The following is an 18,209-nucleotide window of genomic DNA, read 5'->3' as shown; positions in this document are numbered from 1 at the left end:
CTTAATTGATAATTAGGTATCTAAAAATATGTAAATATATGAGGAGTGCTGTAACAGGTGTCTTATTTTTAAGGATCTAGCTGTGGTTAGTATTAAATAATTAGATAGTTGATGACTCTGGTAGTAAACCAGCCAGTTATATGACTCTTTGACCACTTAAACAGCAAGCCGTTCCATGTGTGAGAAACTATCTACAAGTGAATCTAACAGACTTGTTAATTTCTGAATTACACCTTTGACAGCTAATTGGATAAATGGTTATGTAAAAAAGCAAATTCTGTTCAGATGATTTTTCTGAAATCCTTAAAAGAATTACAGCCAGTTATATTTTACTGTAGGTGGTGACACATTAAATTAATGTCTAGATTGGGTTTAAAAGTTTTGACTCCTAGAAGCTTTATTTGATTGACTGTCTCATTTTAACAATTATATAAATGATTTTGCCTCATGATAATGTGTTATTTTGTGTGTTTTTTTCATTTGTAGTGTTAGATTCCTGTGGCCTTTATACTGATTGAGTAATGATGGAAATGTATCCAAAATAATAAGTGACTTCTCTACTAAAGCAGAAGATTCTTCATATCACCTTCCAGTAACTCAATTCGGTCTTCAGGAAGAGACATAACAAGTGAAATTCAGAAAACTGAAGACAAGAAAACCTCACTTTGGAACTGTCTTTCTCCTTGATTATTCCTTAACCCATCTTTCTACTTGTTATAATTTTTGCGGTGAATTTATAAATAGTGAAGACCAAAGAAATAGAAGATACATTTGGGAGCTTTATACCAAGAAATTCGCCTTGAAAGCTGCTATTCTTTGGAGGGAAAAGTATATCAAGTTCCTGTCTGATTTTTTTTTTTTTTAACAAGATTTCTTATATCCTTAGATTTTGAATGATAGAACAAATATAAATACATAGCTACACACTATTTTTAATAGCCGTGTAAGAATAATGAGATTTGTATATTAAGGGCTTTGTCATGTGGATGATTTGACACTTTAGTTGATTGCTCAGAAGATCTTTTATAGCTCTTTAATAATTACATTTTTGATCTATCACTTTGATGACATTTGCCCACATGAGTCCACCTGTCTTTCTAGCTATGACCTTGTTATGAATAGTATTTGTACTCACTGCAAATGTCTGTGTATTACCTATTTAAGCAATATCGTAGTGCCATCACTCAAGGAAGTTGAATGAGGTGAACATAGACATAACTCTCCCCTTCCCCCCATTTTTTAAATGTAACAAATACTTTTTATGTCCCCCTTCCCCCTTCCCCTTTCCCCTTCCCCTTTTTGGAAACGTGTCAGGAACTAGATAGTTTAAGATGAGCAATTGAAGGGACTGAAAGAGTGATCCACACAGAGCCTGGCTTCTTTGTGCTTCATCACAAGGCGTGCTGCTGGCCAGCCTTTATTAAGCAGCCTTTTAACAAGAGAACCTCGTGGGAAATCCAGCTGGCAGACTCAAGAAGTTCAGGAAACAGGACCACAGAGGTTACACTCTGGGGTAAATATTCTCCTATGTCTAACTTTGTAAGAAGACTGTGTATGTATATGTATCATGGAAAATATACTCCTTTCTGATGTATTTAATTTGGGGAAATATTCTGGAGACACCAAGGGGTCTCAGGAAAACTGATGATAGTTGGTGTTTGAGGAAATTAATGTGAACTAAATAGAAGAACTCTTGAAAGGTTGCATCTTCCGTCTCTAGGGAGATTTTTTCTACTGCTGTTGCCAGAGGTTACCTGAGTTACTTGAAGTACATAATCTCTTTTCATATGTATCTGTAATTTTAACTAGGTGTTTAGTCTTAAGATTCTCCTGATATAACTTAAGAATTCATTAGCTTCTTTCATATAACTTTCCAGATCTATGTCACATTTTTCTTTTTATGTGTTTTTCATTGGTCGTATATTCACAGACTATTGCTTTTGTTTAGAACTTCTCTGAGGTATGGAGTCTGATAACTAGAGAGGCTCAGAAGGCAAGTCTTTCTGTGAAGAGGGGGATCTTAAGTAATCACAGGCTCCTCTTGCAAGTACAAATGATCTGACTTTTCTCATTTTCAGATCCTGGCCATGAGGTTGGATGCCTCACCTTGATAAAAAGAGACACTGGACCTAAATGGCGCAGCATGACTTTGTTCCTGCTTGGCTAAATTTCTCAACGCCACAGTCAGTTAAGGTACTGTTCCCTTCCTGTAGTAACTGTCCAAATACCAGTTCTTTTCATCCCCAACTTGTCTGTGGACTTTGTTTTACAGTCTAAGTCTCTTTTGTATATTTAGCCTTGCCTAAGGGTTTCAAATATGTTTTCATAGACCAGTTATCTTCCTTTTAATAGGATATAAGCAATTAGGCAATTCAAGTCAGTGTATACCCTGCTACTGCCAAATATACCTTTTTTTTTTTTTTTTTTTTTAACATGCTGAGCTTTCCTGTATTAGCCACAGCACACTTTGGAACTAAAACGTACTAACCTATTACTGAGGACAAAGGGGCAGAGGTAAAAGGAAAATGGTTTTGGGGGAAATGGACCTTTCGAATGAATGCACGTTCATCTGTAGTAGATGAAGAGGAGGGAAAAGGAGAGACAGTGATTGATTGACTGCTACCGGCTGCGTGGATCTCAGAGTAAATCCTCTAAATTCTATTTTAGAGGCAATAATCTACTTAATGATTTCAGGGGAAAATGTGTGTTACATTAGGGATAAAGACAAATGGAACAACCAGTTCTTATAAAGCCCTAGTCACAGTACACAGAAGGGTAGCGTAAATTATTGATAAAGGAAACTGTAGGGACGGAGTCCCACAGAGCAGTTTCCAGGCTCTCAGCCTCATGTGGAAAGGAGCTGGCTCGGTTATTAGATGGCCATCAGCTGTAACTAGCTGCCCATCAGCTGTAACCAGTTAGCCATTAGCCACTAATATAACTGCCATGGCAACGCTGGCAGGTTGGTGGATTGGCAGAGAAGCAGACGGTGGATTGCGGATCGTGTGGATCCTGCTTCTTGTAACTCCAAAACAGCTACCAGCGAGAATATAGTGGTATCAACCCCCTATCCATGGCTCCGTTGGTGTTCCTTTTTGGCCTCAGCACACTCTGTGTCCACCCGCCAAGAGCAAGAGAGGGACCAGAGACCTTGCATGATACATGGCACAGTGAGCAGGGTATGGTGCCGGCCAGAATTTTCAAAGGGGTAGTGGAGCAGTTTACATGTATGAAAGCTCAGTTTCGGGAGGCATGTAAGGAGAGGCGCCAGGAACCAGAAGCGCATTCTGCCTGGGAAACTCAAGTGTTCAGTTGGCACACCACCCATTTGGCCATAGAAGGCATCGCCTTCCTTTTGGTAATCTGCTGCTGTAGACTCCGAGGGTTGTGGATATCTATGGGGACAGAGTCCCAGAGAGCAGTTTCCAGGCTCTTGGCCTCATGTGGAAAGGTGCTGGCTTGGGTAGTAGATGGCCGTCAGCTGTGGCTAGTTGGCCGTCAGCTGTAACCAGTTAGCCAGTTAGCCACTAATATAATTGCCTTGGCAGCTCTCGTTAGTCAGTTAGGCGGTGGGTTGGCAGGCAGAGAAGCAGACAGCAGGTTAGGGTTGTGTGGATCCAGCCTCCAGTCAGACTATGGTGGTATGACTCCCCTACTTATGGCTCCGTGGGTGTTCCTTTTTGGCCTAGCCATATCCTGCGTTCTTATGTGGGGAGCGGGACTAGAGGCCCCTCGGGCTGCCCCGCACGACAAATGGTGCAGCGAGCAGGGTATGGTGCTGGCCAAAACCTACCGAAGGATGGTGGATACATGTGAAAGCTCAGCTTTGGGAGGCCTGTGAGGAGCGACACCAAGAACGGGAGGCGCGGTCTGCCCGGGTGACTCAAGCCTCCAGATGGCACACCACCCTCTTGGCCATGGAAGGCGTTGCTTTCATTTTGGTAATCTGCTGCAGCCTTAGGCTCTGAGGGTTGTGGACATCTTACACGGAGGCCTCCACCCACTCAGACACCTGGCACGGCGAGCAAGATTCCGACCAGGTAGGAATGGCTTCTTGACTCTGGGCAGGAGGACGTGTGGCCCCCACACAGTGTGTGGTGCCCGGTGGCCACTGTTCTCAGGAGTTGGACCCCCAAGGAGGGGTGGGAGGACATGGACAGCTCTCCGGCCAGCATGGAGAGGGCCCTGTGGGCTCTGGCTGAGCGGTTGCTGGACGAGGAGAAGGCTACAGCCGTCCGCGTGGGCTGGATGTTCCTTACAGCCTTGAGTCTCAACACGGAAAATGCGCTTAACGAAATGGCCCAGGTGCCGGACCAGGTGTCCCAGTTGGAAGCACTGGAAGCTCGGGTCCACCTGTTAGAAGAGGGGCCCCACAGTGGAGACTCTGAGGCAGAGGTGGAGGAAGCGAGTGGAGACAAGGTAGCTCCCAACCCCCAAGCCTGGCCAATATTAAGCGAAGGGTAAAACATGAGCAACCTTTGGACCCCGGGGGCGTTGCTGCCGGCAACCCAGCTGTGACTAAGTTCACAACCGTACACCCCTTACACTCCCACTGAGTTGCAGGAGCTGGAGAGGCGGTACCAACAGTGCCCTGAGAGCCAGTCTCGGCTTGGCTATTACGTTTATAGGATGAGGGAGCAGACAACATTCTCTGCTCCCCAGGTGAGATGGAAAAGCTAGCCTTCGTGACAGTGCATCCGTTCCTGCGACAAAGGTTACAGAACTGCCATAGATTTGCCCAAAACCAGGGCAACCATTCTCTAATGGAGTGGCTCACTGCTGCGGTACGCACAGTATGGGGACAGGCTGGCGAGCTCCCAGACACTATGAGTCAATGGCAGTCATATACGGAACTCACTTAAATCATCCGTGAAATGGGTATGAGACATGCTATTTTCAACCCTAATATGCAGGGGCCAGATGATGAGCTTTTTACAGCCAGCATGAGAGATCTGGTTTTGGACACTGCACCTGTTAGTGCTTTTGGATGCTTGGTTGCCATTCTTACACCCTATGTGGGGCGATGGATCCATGAAGTTACAACTGCCATGGCCACCCTGGGGGATGTTGAAAGCCCGCGGCAAGGGATGTTAAGACAGGAAGTCCGAGAAGTTGAGACCTGGAAGCCCAAATCAAAAGTAAGGGCGCGAGGTCACGGGCCTCAGAGAGTAACACACAGATATGGCATGATCTCGTGGCAGCGGGGGTTGATCAGGAAAAAATAGACCGACAACCCAATGTACTCTTGTTGGAACTTTGGAAACAGCTGCGTCCAGAACAGCAATTCCGGCGAAGCCTAAAGAAGTCTTGGAAAGCTTGACCGTGTCCCTCCAGTATTTCATGCAGCCATTTGAGGCCGACTCCTTTCAGTTTGATTAGGGAGGGACCAAGGTACCTGGTCAGAGGGGACAAGCGGGGACCGGAGGTTCCACATGCAACTGTCCATACATTGGTCCCCTTCTAATGTGCAGAGGGTTTTGGCCCCGTTGACACTGGCGCAGACTGCAGTCTTATGTATGGGAACCTAGAACTGTTCCCTGGACCGGCAATCTGCATTGATGGCTACGGGGGAAAGACTGATGGTAAAAGCTGTTTCCTTACCACTGGGTATAGGAAGGCTTCCCCTCTATACTACACAGTGTGTGTCTCTCCTGTCCCGGAATATGTTCTAGGGGTGGACGTGCTACATGACCTTAGTTTAGCCATCAGTGGGAGAGTTCCGTCTCCAGATCCGAGTGGTGAAAGTGGTGATACGTGGGCATGCTCCCCACCCTCCTCAAGTGTTGCCGCAGCCCCGGTGCGTGGTTACAGTGCAACAGTACTGCCTGCCAGGACAAAAGGAGGAGATTGGTTGTACAGTTTTGAAATTGGAAAAGGCACATATCGTGAGGCCGAGAGCCTGGAAACTGCTCTCTGGGACTCCGTACCATCCAACCTTTGGGAAGCTGGTAAACTTAAAAATGCTTTCCATTTTGCCAACCAATGGAAGAAAGACAAAGTTGATAGGTAGTCTCAAAAAAAAAAAAGGTCTACCTTTCTTATTTTTAAAAGTGATTTTTGGGGAAGATGTTCTGGTCTATCTAGACCCACCACCTTTTCTCTGAACTTCAGTTTGAATTACCCTTGTGAAATTCCCAAGATTTCATAATTGACATAATCTGACACAAGTCTTTGGGGTCATGGGCCTAAAGGATTAGGTGTGGAATCCAGAAAAGCATTTAAAAGTATGCAGATCTTATATCTGCAAAGAATAATTCATATAGCACAGTGAACTAAGTAAAAAACAAAATAGGCAACATGATCTCGGTATTTTCAATAAAACTACAGTAAGCAAAGTTGTGTGGTATTGGCATACGGATAGGCATATAAAGCAATAGAATACAGAATTCAGAAATAGTCCTATACATACAGTCAGTTGCTTTTTGACTAATGTGAAGGTGATAGTCTTTTTAACAAATGGTTCTAGAACTGGATATCTGTGGGGACGAGAGGGAAAACCTCAACCATTACTTCATATCATACACAAAAATTAACTGTAAGAGGATCACAACCTAGATTATAAAGCTAAAACCCATAAAACTTACAGAAAAGAATAGGAGAAAATCTTTGTAACCCACTAGAATAGGTAAAATAAAATAAAAAGACTAACAATATTAAGTATTGGTGAAGATATTAGTGAGAAAATAGTTGTAAAGATGTCTGTGCCCCAACCTATAGTTTTCCTATAAGCCCTTGTCAACTATATCTGTACTTTAAATGGCTTTTTAGACTTTGGTCTCTATCATTTGAGATTAAAGAATGTCCTAGAATAAAATTATTGGGGGATGGTAGATGAGGGTAAAGGGGAACAAATATACGGTGATGGAAGGAGAACTATGGGTGGTGAACACACAATAGGATTTATAGGTGATGTAATACAGAATTGTACACCTGAAATCTATGTAACTTTACTAACAATTGTCACCCCAATAAACTTTAATGAAAAAAAAATTATTTGGAATCGGAAGGGACATTAAAGTTCATCGATAATACTGTTTCTTAAACTGCTTTCTTTTTTGTGTACCTTCAAAGACTTATTTTCCCTGACCTCTTCCCTCATGTGTAAATGAGTAATAATGGGGATGATGCCAAATTATGGTATTTTTATTAGTAGTAAGTAATGTTTGGAAATAAGTGTTTTATAAAACTATAAAAACTTAATGGAGTTGTTAATGGCCCACCAGGTGTTAGTTAAAGCACACCTTTCTCTCCAATTCTAGAATAATTTACAGAAATAATAAGCTGTTTAAAATTTTTTTTAAGCAAGCATCTTGCTTTGCCTTTCCTATTGCAAGGTTAACTTAATATTTTTAAGTATAAAGTGTTGGGGTTTATTCTTTCTGATGGGTTTTTTTGTAAATTACTGGAGTAACTGCATTTTCTCCCCGTCAGGGATAATATAAATGAGTTAATGATTGAATATGTAATGTACAGCTTCTCGAACTCAGAGGCCTGTGGTACCCTTATTATGGCCCATATCCTCATAATAGCAGGTATCTGCCACCATTATTACTTGTTTTCTAAAAGCCTGATGCAAAACCTGAGATACTGAAAGAGACATCTACTCATCTGTTTGTTTCTCTATACTTTGTCTTCTTAGTCACCTACAGCCACCTTCGAAAAACACGGAGAGCACCTACCCCGAGGAGATGGTAGATTTGGAGTAAGCCGTCGTCGACATAATTCCTCTGATGGCTTTTTTAACAATGGACCTCTACGAACTACAGGAGGTGAGCCATGCCCAACTTCCATGACTATATTTAAGCTACTCATTTAGGGCAAGCCCATCCTGGGGGTGCAGGTCCATAATCTTGAAATAATGAACTTTTGTAAACATAGTTCTCAGTTAGATCCTCCAGTAGTCATTACTCAGCTATGTTGGCTTTCTAAGTTTAACACTTACATTCTCATGAGTCCTTTATTCAGTAGAACTCATATAGAAATTATATGAAAAGAGAAAGATGTATTTTGTGATTCTGTTTTATGGACTTAATCTTTTATTTAAAAAGTCCCCTGAAGAGCTTTTGGTAGTACCATAAATCAGATCAGGAAGCATCTGGCCCAATTGTTTCTGAATTTTCAGGAAGCAAACAATCTAATGTGTTACGTTTCCTTACTATTCTAGATTCTTGGCACCAGCCCTCCCTGTTCCGCCATGATTCTGTGGACTCTGGTGTCTCTAAGGGAGCATATGCTGGAATCACAGGGAACCTATCTGGTTGGCATGGCTCTTCCCGAGGTCATGATGGCATGAGCCAGCGTAGTGGGGGTGGCACAGGAAACCATCGCCACTGGAATGGCAGCTTTCACTCCCGGAAAGGCTGCATCTTTCAGGAAAAGCCACCGACAGAGATTAGGGAAGAAAAGAAAGAAGACAAGTTGGAAAAGTTGCAGTTTGAAGAGGAAGACTTTGTAAGTATGAAGGTTTAGTCGTGTGGTTAAAACCTAACAAATAATGTCTTAAATATAAGACCCTGTTAGTAATGAGGACATTGCAGAAATTATTAAAAGGAGTCCCTAAGTTTAGATTTGTATTGTTTTTAGAGGAAAGGAGTTGATTAGCATGAAGATGATGACCAAATACCCTGTGTAACCTTCATCAAATCTTCATTTTCATCTTTATGCCTTTGGAACTTCAAAAAAAAATCTTTAAATTTCCCTTAAATATAATTATATAAAAATGTAGTTTTACATGGTAAATTGTCTTTTTCTCCAACTATTAATAGAGGTTTTTTTCTCTTGATTTTGCCCGCTTATATAAAATAGTTGTGATAAGTTATAAACATGGAATTAGGAGAGTGTAGCTGTTGCCTGTATATTCAGTAAAACTTTATGCTATTACCTACTGAATTATATGCCTTTTGGGCTCTAAACCAAAGTGGAGTTTTTAGTTTACCTTAAAAAGGTGTAATAATTTTACTTAACCAAATATATCAAAATTATTATCATTTTAACATGTAATTGATATGTTTAAATAATTAAGATAATTTTGCTTTTTGTGTGTATGCTGGGTCTTTAAAATCCTTTGTGTATTCTATACTTATAGCACATCTCCATAGACTATGCGTATTCCTAATGCTCAGCAACCACATGTGGCTAGTGGCTACCATATTGGATAGTGCAACTCGAGTTATTTTTAAGTAGTACATAAGATTAGCCAGTCACTTCTATGAGAGCCGTTTTACAATAAAACCAACTAAATAAGAGTTAAATTTAGGCATCATTCCCTCCTACGTCTAGAAAATGCCCTGGGGTCCTTAATTTAAAGGTTCTTTATTAATGTGAGTTCCTACCCCTAAGCACCCATTTTTCAAAACTATTCTTGGAAAGGTCTATACTGCCCTGACATCTTGAATATTTGTCCAGAATATTCTAGATGTCTAGTAGTTCATTAATTATGATATTAAATTACAGTTTTGATTATTTATTCAGTAAACTTATAAAGCAAACCCAAGAAAGACCAAGAATGATTAAGAAACAAAATCTCTGTTGTTCATCACATTTTGGGAACTTGGTGAAATCCTCATCAAACCAGCAACCAAAAAGTTTAATTTTATTCCTATTATAAAATGAGTTTCTTTTTTGTATTCCATTGTAATTGTAATTTATATCTGACATGAATATTTATCTAAAGTACATTTTACACTATGACCACAATCAGCTGAGCATATAGAAAGCAAATTTATTTGGGTCTAATAGTTCTGGCTTCTTACGTGCTTTGGTAAAAAAGAGATTGTAACAAATAAAAAACAGTGTGGGGTAAAGTGGAAGTTACTTAAAATACTTCTAAATTAGGTAGTATAGTGCTGATTGGCATAGTTTGAAAAGGTCCTTTATCAGTTCTGTGGCATTTCAAGTGGCAGATGAAGTGACAACGGAAAGAAAAATGTTAAGGTAGCATTATCTTCGCCTGCTAAGTGATTTAAAGGGAAGTTTGCTGTCAAATCAAACCTGAGCAAGGTCAGTAAGGGCAAATTTATTTTGTATTTATTTTTGTGAAATAATTCTAAATGTACATAAAATATGGAGAAAACAGTCAAGTTAGCATATCACCTAGCTTTGTGAAATATTAGCATTTTGTCACATATGTGCTAGACAATTATCTTAACAAAGAGGCAAGACATTCCAGATACAGTTAAAGCTTCCCTAATCTGTTCTCCTCACTTTCCCCTAGAGGTAATCGTCATCTTGATTTTCAGCGTTTTATCATCCTCATGTATATTTTTGATAAACTTTTACTACCCTGTTTCCCTGAAAATAAGACCTAGCTGGACTGTCAGCTCTAATGCGTCTTTTGGAGCAAAAATTAGTATAAGACCTGGTCTTATATTACGTTATTTTATATAACACCCGGTCTTATTTTATATAAGACCGGGTCTTATATTATTTTATATTAGACCCGGTCTTATTTTATATTAGATTTTATATTATAATATAATATTTTATATTATATTAAAATAAGACCGGGTCTTATATTAATTTTTGCTCCAAAAGACACATTAGAGCTGATGGTCCGGCTAGATCTTATTTTCGGGGAAACACGGTAATTTGAAAAGGTAAAACAGGAGGAGCAGAATTGGAGGGAGAAGATAACGAATTCTTGGTACCAAAGACATGGGTGAGATCTAGAGATGTGTACCTGGAAATAGAAATAATAGTTACGGCTTGTGGATGGGTAGACTCACCCAAGGAGAATAATATATACCGAGAGGAGACCTAGAGCAGCACCTGTGGATAGCAGTAAGAGGGAACCGAGAAGTAATTAGTTAAAGAAGGGGTATATCAAGAAAGAGTAGCCAGTCAAAAACAACAAATTAAAGGTATTTTGGAAACTAATTGTTTTACAGTGGGTTTTCCATATATTTTTTCAATACTGTATTTAGTATAATTATGTTTTGTTTTAAATAGTATTAATTGCTTAACAGTCCTATATTGTTACCTTAGACAGGTTAAATAACCCAAATTTTCCCTGAGTTGATAGATAGACAGTAATTTACCTTGCAACATTGTAGTAGGTAGTAAAGGTCACGTAGGTGGAATGATGTATGTGAAACACTTTGCACCTTGACACATGGGTCTTTGCACTGTAGCTATTATTAAATGTGAGAGAGTTTTGGATTTGGCAGTTTGAAGTGACCTATCAAATGTCATTTTCAAAAATGATGGGCTTAGTTGAAAGAATTAAAGAATGACTCGGTTATGAGTGGTATACTCTTTGGAGAAAGAGGAGCCATGTGTTAGGGTAGAGTTTTCTAGGAGCAAGAGATTTCAATGTGTTTGGAACCTGAGGAGGAAGAAATTGGAGAGAAGGGATTCTGAGAGGATGACAACGGTGTAACCATAGTCTTTGAATCTCTCCAAATTGCCCTATAAATGCAGAGCTCCCTTTAAAATGAGGAACAATATTAGGATTACTCTCACTGAGCATTTAGCATTGTACTGGACGTACTGGCAAGTGCAGCAAGGCAAGAAAAATAAAATTCATACAAATTAGGAGGAAAAAATTTTCTATTGGCAGATGACATGATTGTTTATATAGAAAATCCTAAGGACTCTAAAGAATTACAAGGTTTCAGGATTCAAAGTCAATTAAAAAAAACTTTTTATATACTAGCAGCAAGTAATTGGGATATGGAATTTTATAAAATGCCTTTTGTAAAATAAAATAAAAAAACCTTAAAACTGCTTAGGAATAAATTTAACAAAAGATGTGAAAGATACCTATACTGAATCACAGAACATTGCCAAGAGAAATTAAACATCTAAATAAAAGGAGAGAGATACTATTTTGAATGGAAGGCTTTGCATTGGTTAGGATGTCAATTCTGTAGATTCTGCACAACCCCAACCAGCATGCTTTCTTACAGAAATTGACAGTTATTCTAAAATTTATATTGAAATAAATATAAATACAATATCCAAAGCAATCTTGGAAATGAACAAAGTTAGAAGACTTATACTACCTAACTTAAAGACTTAATATAAAGCTATAATAATCAAGATAATGTTACACTATTATAAAGATAAACTGATAGTAGAACAGAAGAGACGGGCCAGAAATAAACCTACATTTATATTGTCATTAAATTTCCAACAAAGGTACCAAATCAGACCAGTGGAGCAGGAAATGTGTTTTTAATAAATGGTGCTGGAAGAACTATACATGTATATATATACATATATATGTATACATACATACATATATATATATACATACATATATATAGTTATATACAGAGGGTACCAACACAATGTATACACATTTTAAGCTAACATCTCTACTCCTACCTAGTAGTATACAAAAAAAATGAATTGAGATGAATTATAGACCTAAATGTAAGGCCTATAAAGCTTCTAGAAAAAAATTTAGGAGAATATCTTTCTGACTTAGGCGATAGAAAAAGTTTTCTTAGGACACAGAAAGCAATAACCATAAGGGGAAAACATTGATAAATCAGACTTCATCAAAACTTAAAACTTCTACTTAACTCACAGACTCAGGGAAAATATTTGCAAAATATATATATATATATCTGAAAAGAAACCTATACCCATTATATGAATAACTCCTATGACTCAATAATAAAAAAGACAACTCAATTTTCTTTCAAATGAGCAAGATTTGAACAGACACTTCACAAAGGAAGATATATGAATGGCCAGTGAAAAAAATGATAAGTATCATTAGTCATAAAGGAAATTTGAAAATTCATATAAGACCACTATGAGATAACTTGTACACACCCACCAGAATGGCTAAATTTAAAAGTCTGAAAATACTAAATTTGTTGACATTTTGGAGCACTTAAAACTCTTCTTACGTTGTTAGTAGGAGTGTGAAGTAGTACAGCTATTTTGGGAAAAGTAAAGTCTGGCAGTGTCTTATAAAACTAAACATAAACTTACCCTATGGCCCATTACTTCCACTTGTAGGTATCTACTCAAGAGAAATGAAAGTGTATGTGTATTTATTGTAATTTTATTCATAATAGCCCAAAATTGGAAAATAATTTAAATGTCAACTAACATAAGAATAGAAAAATTGTGCTATAATCATGTAATGGACTTTATTCAGTAATAAAAAGTGATATGAATCTCAGTGAAGCCTTGCACAAAAGGTACATACTGTATGATTTCATTTATATGACATTCTAGAATAGGCCAATAATGTAGGTAGGAAAGAAAATCAGAACAATGGCTGCTTGTGTGGAGTGGGGTTAACTGGGGGAAAGCATGGGGGATCTTGCTGGTTGTAGGAAGTATTTTTTTATCTTTATAGAGGTTGGGAAGGTGTAAGTATTTTTCAAAACTCATGGGATGGCATACTTAGTATTGGAGCATTTCATATATGTAAATTTTATTTTATTAGAAAGGAGATTAACGTCACCAGTCATGTGACAAACATATCATAAGCCTCCTGATGTGAAAATCCAACATTACGTCTGTGAATTCCTTCTAAAAGTTCATAGCTTTGATCATGGGAAAACATCATACAAACTCAAGTTGAGGTTTCTACAAAAGAATTAGAAAAGATTCTATGAAAGAACTAGCTTATACTCTTTAAAAAATGTGATCATGAAAAAATGTTCCAGATTAAAGAGAACAACTAAAGGCAACATGTGAACCTAAATCAGATACTGGATGTGGATGAGGGGAAAAACTGTGTTTTTAAAACTTGGTTTTGCTACAAAAGACATCAGAACCTGGCTTAGCAGGAACTGGGTGCCACAGGAGTCTGCTGAGTAAGCACATTGGAACTAGAAGCGAAAGTCTCTCCATTGTTATCTTCTACTGATGAAAATTAACATGCCTGCTGACAAAGGAAAATTTTTAAAGTGCCCAGAAACATTTACACAGCACAGATAGAAAGGATGACGTTGGAATTAGGAGGCAATAAATTGATAACTACCACAGGGTTCTATCATTGTTCATGCTAACCAGCCAATATTCCCTTCTAGAACAAAATCCAAGAACAAAACTATTGAAAATAGAATCCAGATGGAGCTACAGAGACAGACAATAGAGACAAAAGAAAGAGAAAGTGCAGATAAAAGGGGGACTGTAGGGTAGGGGAACAGCCAGGACATCATAGAAACACTCCATTGAAACCAACAGAACAGAGAGCTCTAAAGCACGACGTTAGAAAAGCTATCTTGGAGCGGCTGGTTAGCTCAGTTGGTTAGAGCGTGGTGCTCTTAACCACAAGGTTGCCGGTTCGATTCTCACATGGGCCAGTGTGAGACTGCACCCTCCACAACTAGATTGAAACAGTGGGCCAGTGTGAGACTGCACCGTCCACAACTAGATTGAAACAACCACTTGACCTGGAACTGGTGGGTCCTAGAAAAACATACTTAAAATAAATAAAAGTTAAAAAAATATATATCTCAACCTACATTCGCAAAAATTAATTGCATATAAATGAACAGCACATAAGGATCAAGAGAGTAAGGAGCAGAATAACATCCTTACAGACAATGCAAAGTACGCCTGTAAGACATTCTGTAAGACATTGTCCATTTCCACAAGACAGATGGAAATTAACTGTTAAGAAACGGAATCAGAACAACATAAACCAGAAAATGTCAAGGTGCTAGAACTCAGGGAAGAAGAAGTAAAAGATTTCAGAAAAAGGAAGAACAAACGAGAACACAGGAGAATAAACACTAATGTTTTTCAAGAATTAGAAGACAGGAAAATTTTCAAGTGAAGGAGAAACAAATAGATTAAAAGTCAGAAGTGAGACAGAATGATACAGAAGTTTGGCAGGAAAAGATCCAATATAGAGGATTCCTACCAATCCACCACACACGCAAAAAGACCCCAAACAAAGAAACAGCTTAAAGGCTAAAATGTATAATTCAAGAATAATTTCCTGAAATACAATGAGATTTGTAGCTACAAATTGAAGGACAGTGAGAATAGCCAACACCTAGGTAGTCTTATAAAATACTAGACTCAAGTGAAAATACACTTTTTGGACATCCAGACATAAAGACCAAGTGACTTATAAAAGAAAGAAAATCAGAAACACTTTGACAACAAAGCTATATAACAAGTCAATGGAGTAACAATTAAGTACTCAAAAGATGTGAGGCAAGGATTTTATACCCTGTCAAACTTCCGTTATAAGGGTCACAAATATCAATGTGTAAAAACAGAATACTGTTCCCAAGGCTTTTCCTGAGGAAAGTACTAGACAACAAGCTTCAGACAACCAAACTAACCAGAAAGATAGCAACAAAAGGAATGGTGGTAAATATTAAATATATGGTTAATGGGAGACTTGGAAGAGCATGTGCAAAACAATAATATTGGTGTAATATTGATATTCTGAGAAAATCGTAATATGGACTAAAACAATTGAATATGATATTTTATACCTTGTGTCCTTGAAAATCAGGATTCTTGGTGTAGAAGAAAGGAACTACAGATATAAAGTGGAGATGTTCAGTAAAAGCCCAAGGTACTCAATTTGAGTTAAAAATAGCAGTTAAGAAGTCATGAAGTATTCTAATCTTTGAAAAAATATATATTTCTAGGCTCTTTCCACTGAAAGACCTAAAAACAATGACCAACCCCATAGCAGTGAGCATCTCTAGTGCCCAGATTGTGGTCTTGAAATGCCATAGGATATTTATAAGATAAGCTTGGAATATTTTGTCATACTAATTAGCAAAGAAGTAAAGACTACTAGTGTTGTACCAAAAGGATTCAGAAGACGAACTGAAGAGGTTCCTACTGGCCAAACAGGATATTTCATATATCAATTAAGGATAATAACCAAAAGGGTTTGAATCACAAGTATTAAATATGTGAGTTCACAATGATAAATCACCTTAGAAACAAGCATGCATTTTTTTCCCATATGAATTGTACCACTCAGTCACCATATAGAAGAAGGTTCTTTTTTATAGAAGTATAATAGCTAATAAAGAAGGAAATGATAGAATAGAATTAAAAGATTGTTGTTTTGCAATTCATGTATTCATGTGAGTTAATAGTTTTAGGCTATGAGCATCAGTGCCTGCCAGCATCATAAAAAGAAGCACAACCAGATATATGTGTCTCCTAAAGGAAAAACAAAACCAGCAAGAAGTTGCCTTGCCAAAATGTAAAGGGGTTAGCTAGAACCAGCTACCAATTTATAAGAAATACAGAGGTACAAAAATTATACAGATAAATTTTGTAGATAAAGAGAGTTAGATATTTTTGGAGACAAAACTATAGTTTTGAGGTATACACATTTGGGTGGTAAAAGCAAAGAGGTGATCACTGTTAGGATGGTGGTTATTTTTAGAAGGGGGAAAGGGTATTTGGTTTTATTTGTTTGAATGAGGCTTATAAAATGTTTCTGGTTTGGCTGGTAATGTTATGTTGCTTAAACTGGTGATTACAAGAACTTGCCCATTTCTTTTATGCAGGTTTTTTTTTTTTTTTTTTTAATCAGTGGCGAGATCGAAGCTGTCACATAAATAGGGGCAATATTTCTGAAAAGCCTAGATAGAATGTGACTAAGAACACAGGTGTCCTGACGGTGGAGCAAATATGTAAATGGCCACTGTAAAGAGAAGGTATCTTAAGACTGACAAATGAAGCAGGCAACTCCATAGAATATAACAATTCATTACAGGATAATTTGCTTACAGGAAGTTTGGGTTGGAGCGGAACAGAAGACCCAGCAATTCTGCGCAGATTATTCTCCACTACAGGCTCCTGTTACTGTACTTTTTTAACAGTATAAGTGGGATACCAATGATTGACAAGACAAAGGGACAAAGAATGCAGTAGTGCCGGGGCCATGCCTCCTGGTGGTCTTGTGATAGATGTTTGTTTATAATCAATACTATCACCATTTTTATATTTATCTCAGTTGTCATGCCATTCCAGCTGTTACTAACAAAAATATTTATGGCTTCATTTTAAGGAACAGACTAGAAGTCTTTAATGTGCTTGCGAAGGACATTGAGGTTGGTCAAAGGTCACATCATGAAATTTAAAAAATCAAATGAAATCCAGGACAGAGAGATGGAGTTGGTTTTGTTCACATCTTCTCTAGGCTTATTAAAACAAAACAAGAAAACATAGTTTTATCCATGGGGACTCATTCTTCCCACACTGTTTCATCCAGAAGAGTGTATTAATCTATTCTTCATATTCTGTCACTGATTTGTTTGTTTATATAGTGAGTTGGTATTTGTATCTGTGCTCGTACTATGGTAGTGGCTCTCACCTCACAGGTTGAAAAGACATACCTGCTGGGGCCCCATTCCTGGGGATGTTGATTCAAAGGCTCTATATTTTGTCTGTTTATTTAATGTTCCATGGTCAATTGTGATGAAAAGCCTTTTCCTACTCTGTTACTAAATTGTACAGTTTGGGCTTGGACACCAATGTCATTCTCCCACCCCTTATACAATTAATTACTAGTAAGTCTAGTCTATTGCTCTTCCTTCTCCATCCTCATATCTTCCTTTACTCCTGTTGCCTTCATTACTCTCCTGGACTGTGGGATTGGTTTTCTGATATCGCCTCGTTAATGTTTAAACCCCTCAAATATATCCTTCAAGCTGCTGCCAGACTGTTTTAAACTAACGATTGGATCATGTAAACTCTGCATGAAAGATCGATCCCTGTAACCTACAGAATAAAAGTCAATCTCCCTAAAAAATACTTCACAATCCTCTTCTCACCTGCTTTGCCAGACATCTCTCTCCCCACAGAAAAGTCCCCTCCTTCCTTAGTACTATCATGTTGAATTATTTGCAGATCGCTGAATAGTCTGTTCTTTTTCATGCTTTTCTATCTTAGTGTTCATTGAACATTCTGTTCTTGGAATCACCCATGTTCCAGTTTTGGAATTCATCTTTAAGGACTGACTCTTAGTCATCACCTCTAATGAAACCTTTTCTAATATCACTTTTCTTTCAAGTGAAATTGACTGTTCCTTAGTACTTCTTCCCTAATGTGAATATTTATCATAGCCCCTGTAACCTTTTGTTATACATATTTGTCTACAAGTTTGTAAACTTGTGGGGACAAGGGCTCTTCTTAATTGGTTTAATTGCCTTTGTATTTCTAGCACAGACCCTGGCACTTGGTTTGCCTCTGTCCTAAAGTAATCTTTGAAGTGCTATATGAATACTATACATTTGACTGACCAGATTGTC

The 18,209-nt window shown here is 38.2% G+C and overlaps 1 protein-coding gene across 11 annotated transcripts in view; it reads left to right on the top strand.

Moving 5' to 3' along the window:
- The window catches only part of GPBP1L1 (GC-rich promoter binding protein 1 like 1), a 54,256-nt gene that overhangs the window by 22,158 nt on the left and 13,889 nt on the right, over window positions 1-18,209 (top strand). For 9 of the 11 annotated variants that reach the window (XM_074334644.1, XM_074334646.1, XM_074334645.1 and 6 more), the window contains 4 exons: window positions 487-1,513; window positions 2,079-2,193; window positions 7,640-7,769; window positions 8,165-8,451. In XM_074334644.1, the coding sequence (XP_074190745.1) occupies window positions 2,134-2,193; window positions 7,640-7,769; window positions 8,165-8,451 (477 nt within the window). In that variant the 5' untranslated portion in view covers window positions 487-1,513; window positions 2,079-2,133. The remainder of the gene's footprint in view (window positions 1-486; window positions 1,514-2,078; window positions 2,194-7,639; window positions 7,770-8,164; window positions 8,452-18,209) is intronic. The other 2 variants (XM_074334649.1, XM_019749366.2) reach the window with 1 other exon arrangement.

This window comes from Rhinolophus sinicus, linkage group LG06, assembly GCF_036562045.2.
Source record: "Rhinolophus sinicus isolate RSC01 linkage group LG06, ASM3656204v1, whole genome shotgun sequence".
Lineage (NCBI taxonomy): Eukaryota > Metazoa > Chordata > Mammalia > Chiroptera > Rhinolophidae > Rhinolophus > Rhinolophus sinicus.
Note: the sequence above shows the minus strand (reverse complement) of the source record. Positions and strands in the feature narration are given on the sequence as shown.